General features: G+C 64.2%; 1 protein-coding gene across 1 annotated transcript in view; it reads right to left on the bottom strand.

Annotated features, from left to right (window-relative positions):
• Window positions 1–6,054, bottom strand: part of PRPF31 (pre-mRNA processing factor 31) — a 9,532-nt gene that overhangs the window by 1,444 nt on the left and 2,034 nt on the right. The window contains exons 4-9 of the mRNA XM_015561655.1: window positions 5,327–5,602; window positions 4,404–4,510; window positions 3,686–3,855; window positions 2,148–2,305; window positions 860–1,120; window positions 327–336 (exon numbers count right to left, since the gene is read on the bottom strand). Of these exons, the coding sequence (XP_015417141.1) occupies window positions 327–336; window positions 860–1,120; window positions 2,148–2,305; window positions 3,686–3,855; window positions 4,404–4,510; window positions 5,327–5,602 (982 nt within the window). The remainder of the gene's footprint in view (window positions 1–326; window positions 337–859; window positions 1,121–2,147; window positions 2,306–3,685; window positions 3,856–4,403; window positions 4,511–5,326; window positions 5,603–6,054) is intronic.

The raw sequence follows: 6,054 nt of genomic DNA on the forward strand, positions 1-6,054 counted from the left end.
CGCCCAGCTCCCAGGACACCCGCCCGCCCCAGCTCCCACCCTCGCTCCCCGCCGGTCAGCAAGGGGGGACGCCCGGGGGTCGGTCAGCCTCCGCCCCGCTTCTCTCTGACCCCGCCCATCCCAAGGGCTCTTCTTCAGGGAAGACCCCAAATCGGCCTCTGCTCAGCCTGTCCGCTGAGTCCGAGCACCCCGCGGCCCCCTCCCAGGCTGGCTGTGCACCCGCCTCAGGGCCTTGGCAATGACCTCCCCAGTGTGCACGAGGTTCGAGATCTGCCTGCCCACCTCACTCAGGTCCCCGTGCAGCCCTCCCTCCCTGGGCACCCAACGCCCTTGCTTCTCTCCTGGCACTGACCTGGCACACAACACCCACAGGTTTACCTACTGTCTCCGCCCCCTCCCCCAACTGGAATATGAATGCACTGAGTCGGGGCTTTTGTCTGTGCTGCTCACCCTGCACCTCAGCCTCCAGACCAGGGCGGGGGAAGAAGAGAGAGAGGGAGAGAGGGCGAGAGAGAGAGCCTGGGGCCCTGGCTGCCGCCAGGCTGGGTGCTTGGGCAACAATGCACAAGACAGCAAACATCTCTCCTCTCTTGGAACAAGTCAGCCTAGAAACGGGGGTTAGCTGGTGGGGGGACAGGTCCTAGCCCAGCAGCAAAGAATGGTGGCGCCCACCCCGACCCCAAAGGGTCCACGCCGGAGTCTCCGGTCCCTGTGAACATGTCAGGTTAAGGTCAGGAGATGGGGAGGGTGTGGGCCCATGTCGTCACCAGGTCCTTCTGTGACACTGTGGAGGGAAGTGGCCTGTGGGGTCCGGAAGGAACAAACTCGGCGACACCTTGGCCTGACCAGCAGAGCCCACCCCGGACCCTGACAGGCCTGTGGGCTCCGGCCTGTGCTGTGCTGAGCCACGGCGTCTGGTCATTGCTAAGAGGAGCGGTGAGCTCGGCAGGGGCACACGGACACCGCCCATCAGGACCATCGCTCTCCCTGGACAGCCCACAGCCCACGAGCTCAGCCGCCGGCCCCTCACCTTCCCCTCCGTGCTCTCGTGGAAGCTGTCCACGCGGGCTGCCAGTGTGCACTTGGCGGCCACCAGACGGGCAGCTTTCCGCCGGAGATCCTGGAAGAACGGAAACGGAGGCCAGTGAGGATCACTGAGGCCACGGGGCCCCGAACGCTAGCCCAGGCCCGTTCCTGCCTGGCCGCGGCCACCCTGTGCCGTGACAGCGTCACTGTGACAGCGTGTTGAGGCAGCAAAGCATCGTCGCCAACACCTTCTTGACACTACTCTTTAAAAACTTAATCTGGTTTGATAAACAACCTAACTACACTGCTCCGGACGGGAAATCTTCACAGACCAAGGAGTAAGTTGTTATGATTAAAACACGAAACGTGCAGATTAGCACTGAGAACGCGAGAAAAGGTGGCCTGTGCTTTGGGGACACCGCGATGGGCGTGGGAAACCTGTGGCCACAGGTCTCGTTAGTGACAGTCATACCAACACTGAAGTCAGCAGCAGCTGGTGCGGCGAAGACCTAGCCTGCCCCTACGGGTCTGGTCTGGCCAGGCAGGAACCCTGTGAGTTAGGGGGGTCCTTGGGTTACAGGGGATCGGTCAACCCCGAGACGGGGCTCCGCCACGCTGTAACCAAGCCCAGCAGACTGCGGGCGCGGAGCCCGGCTGGGGGTGCCGTGCGTGTCACACATCGGTGCTGGGAGAGGACTGAGCCTGACGGCGGGTACTCCTGGGCCCGGCCTCACGTTTCTTCCCTGGGCTGACGTTACTGCCCTCTCCCGTGGTGAACTGTGACCCCAAGGGCGTCACTCTCACTAGTTCTGTGAGTTCTCCTCGTGGTCGCTGAGCCCGAGGGCGCTTTGGGGAAGCCCGACGGGCAGGCTAAGGCTGACGTCACTTGTCAGGTGAGGCTGCCCGGATGAGTGGGCATCATGCCCGAGAAGCAGGCTCTGTTCTCCCCACTTCACAGATGGAAAGAGCGAGGCAGAGCTCAGGCCTCTTGCCCGAGGTCACCTAACCGGCAAGTGTGCTGCCGGATCCCAGCCCCAGCGCATGTGCCCCAGGTCCCTGTTCTTACCCCCGCGCCACCGTCCCAGGGTCCCCACCCGTCCTCACGGGTGGGAGGGGCTCACCGGGGGCAGGGACTGCACGATGTCGCTGTGGTAGATGTAGCCGGTGTGGGGCAGCACGGAGGTGGACGAGAAGCCCGACAGCGTCTTGCGCTGGGCCCCCAGCAGCATGATGTTGCAGGCGGGCATCTTGGAGAGGTTGGTCAGGCCGCCGGCCACCCCTGCAGCGGGCAGAGGGGTAGCGGGGGAGGCGGTGAGGAGAGCAGGGGCATCTGTCCATGTGCCTTTACCGAGTCTGGTTGGATGCCATGGCGGCCCCGCCAGGGAGGGCCTCTCATTTCAGAGGGGGATGTGGAGGAAGCTCAGAGAGGTGAGGGTGCACAGCGAGCAAATGGCCCAGGAAGAACCTAACTCAAGTCGGAGCAGCAGCACAGCCACCCTGGGGTGCGCCGACCACAGGCCTGACACCGGGGTCCCCTGAGCTGGTCTGCAGTGAGCTGGCTGGTGCTGGGTGTCTTTAAGGGAAACTGTCATCAACCAAATGAACCCCTAAAGTGAGCCTCAAACACAGGGTGCCAACCCACTGGGGGCAGAACAGCCCCGAGAGGCCATCGCAATCCCCTGCAGGCCATTAAGTCAAAGACCCCGAGTTGGGGTGATTGCCCTGGAGGAGCCGGGCTCAATGCCCCCACAAAGGGCCCTTCGAGGTGGAAGAGGAAGGTGTCAGTCACAGATGTGAGAGCAGAGTGAGCAGGAGGGCGGGGCACGAGCAAGGGACGCGGGTGCCTCCAGAGGCGGGAACAGGCCAGGAGCCGGCCCTCCGGAGCCTCCGTGAAGGAATGTCCACAATCATGAGGTGACGGGGGGAGGGGCTGGGGGGCTGCTTAAGGAGCTCAGTTTGTGGTCATTTGTTGCAGCCGCCACAGGAAACCAGCGCACTCCAGTCACCCCCGGGGGAAACCGAGGCACAGGAAACCAACGCACCCCAGTCATCCCGGGGAAACCGAGGCATGCGAGGTCGCCTGCCCAAGGCAGCGAGGCCAGTGAGAGGGAGCAGGGCCCACACCGAGTTCTGACCTGTGACTCTGCACACATCTGCCCTGAAGGCAGCTGCGAGGGGCCCAGCTCTGGCCCCAAACTTCACCTGTTGGCGTCCTCACCCCACCCCGTGCTCAGCATGAGACGTATCTGGAAGTGGGGTCTTTAAAGAGGTGATCAAGGTGACGTGACATCACAGGATTGGCCCCAATTCAATCTGACTGGTGCCCTTAAAAGGAGGTTGAGACATGACACACACAGAGGGACGGCCCTGTGACCGCACGGGGAGCAGGTGTCTACATCCTCAGGGGGACCAGCCCTGCCCACACCAGGATCTCGGGCTCCAGCCTCCAGGACAGGGCGACAGAAAGTCTCGGTGGCTGAAGCCTTTCTGGTGGCATCCAGGCCCGAGAACACGGCTGCTTTACCCAACGCCTTGCGAGTGTTTCTGGTTAAAGGGGCCAGGAGCCCGGGGGTGGGGATGCCCCTGCAGGGGGGCCCCTGCCAGGACCAGGCCCCATCTCGTGGAGGACACGGGGCCCCCCTCCCGGCCCCGGGCTCACCCATGATCTTGGCGGCCGTGGACGCCCCGATGATGATGGAGAGGTTGGGCGCGATGAAGGACATGCGGGACTCCACGTACTCGTAGATGCGGTGCTTGGAGGCGTTCAGCTCCAGCGCCATGTCGCAGGCCTCCTCCAGCCGCTCCAGCTCCTCCTCCGACAGCTGCTGCCTGCAGGGAAGGGGGGACCACATGGCTGGGTTCCCTGCCTGCTGCTGTGGGGACCCGCCCCCAGCTGTGTGCACATGTGTGTTCGTGTGCATGCATGCAGACGTGTGCTGCCTCAGGGCAATCACCCCTCAGCAGTGACAAGCGGGGGGCTGCTGTTCCCCTGCAGAGAGCTCGGTCCAGCCTGCAGCTGAGCCACCACCTCTGGGAAGCCACCCGACCCAGCCCCTCCTGTGTCTGACATGCGCCCTTTGGCCTTTGACCTGTGCATGCACCCTCTTCCTTCCAGACAGGAGCTGAGAGAGCAGGCCGCCTCCAGCTGCTAGTTCTGTAACCCCATCCGGGGCCCTGCCAACGCTTGTTCATCTGTTCGAGGACCAGGATGACAGCCCGAGGGAGAGCTCCATCCCACAGGACCAGCTGGCTCCTCACTCAGGGGGGACCCCGAGCCCAGCCTGCTGCCTGGCTGGCACCGAAGTGAACTGTCCCCCGAGATCGCGCCTTCTGCCAGCTGGGCCCAGCGCCTCCTCCCCTCCCCGCGGCGTACGCACCCCTGGGTGGTCGAGGCGGTCACGCTGACCACCATGATGGTGGCGTTGGTCAGGATCTGCTGCAGGTTCTCGTTGTTCTTGCACTTGTCCAGGCTGTTGCCCAGCTCCTGGGGGTGAGGAGGCGACGATGGACGGGCGGCACGGAGGCCGGGGAGGCCCCACACCCGCTTGCTCCTGCCCCCGCTTGGTCCCCTCCGGGCGCTGGGGAAGCTGGGTCTGTGCGCAGGTGCCTCTCCCGCCCCCACCGGCTCCAGGAGTGTCAGTGCTCCAAGCACCAGCTCTGCCTGCCCCGTGTGGCTGATGCGGAACGGACCGGAGCAACTGGCCACTCAGAGCGCGAATCTGACCATCGCCTCGCTGCACACACGCCCCTGGCCGCCGCCCTCACCTCGGGGACACGTGGGAGCCTCCGGGTGGGCGTCCCTGCCTTCACCTGCACCTGAGCCTCCGGGCCTTAGAGGTCAAGTGTGACCAGACCTCAACTGTCTCCTCACTTCCTGTTTCTCGTTCCCTGAACCGCAGGGCTCCTTACCCTCTCAGGGTCCTGAAACTTAATGCTCTGCCCCCAAATCTCTGCACAGCTGCCCCTTGTCAGCTCTCCACACGCCCTGCTCCGTCCACCAGAGGGACTGGGAGCCCCCATCTCCCTCCCCGCTCAGGAGGCCCCTCTCCGGAGAGCCAGGGAGCCGAGGGTGGGGCGGAGGAGCTGTGAGAACCTCCTTTCTAGGCTCCACAGCTGGCAGCAGCTGGATCAGTCACCCCTCCAGAGCCCCCAGGCCCCAAGGGCGAGGGAGGCGGCTGGGGCCTCCGCTGTCACTAACTGAGCTTGTCCCCCGGCTCCTGTGCTCAGGTCGCGGGCAGCCTTTCCCCCCAGGGTCCCAGGGCGGGGCCTGCCGCCCCCCCCCACGGAGCCCCGCACCCACCTTGACGGTGCGGATGTAATCCAGCGCGTTGGGGACCAGAGACTCCAGCTCGGGGAAGCGCTTCGAGTACTTGTCCCGGATGAACTTGTGGATGATGTCTGAGGTGGGCGGGGCGGGAGGCATCTGATGAGGGGACAGGCGGACGGCTGGCTGTCCCCCACATCCACTTCCCCTTCTTGCTTTAGGAACCAAACCCCTGAGCTTCGCGGGGCGCAAGAACACCCAGAATAAAGGGCCCACTTCCTGCTCCCTCGCTGCTGGACCGGCTGGAATGAGCTAGTTCTGGTCTAGAGGTGACACGTGCAGCTTCCAGGGCACCCCTGAAGAGGAGAGCTGTGCCCTCTGCTCCGCCCCATCTTGCTGGTGGGGATGTGGAGGTGATGGCTGGAGGTGGGCAGTCCCCTTGGACCACGAAACAGGCAGCAGATCAACAAGATAACAAGAGCCTGGCCTGGCCGGTGTGGCTCAGAGGTTGAGTGTTGACCCATGAACCAAAAGGTCCCTGGTTCGATTCCCGGTCCGGGCACATGCCCAGGTTGTGGGCTCCAGAGAAAATAAATAAATAAAGAGCCTGGGCAGCAGACACTCCGACACCAGGGCCCCAGCCTGGACTTCCACGCGAGGAGAAGTGCACTTGCTTCTTCGTTCAGCCCCTGCCACAGCAGCAGAGGCCGGACTCGGGCAATAGGAGGGGCTGGGGAGAGGCCAGCGGGAGCCTGCCTGTCCCC

The sequence above is a fragment of the Myotis davidii genome, unplaced genomic scaffold, assembly GCF_000327345.1.
Source record: "Myotis davidii unplaced genomic scaffold, ASM32734v1 scaffold1997, whole genome shotgun sequence".
Lineage (NCBI taxonomy): Eukaryota > Metazoa > Chordata > Mammalia > Chiroptera > Vespertilionidae > Myotis > Myotis davidii.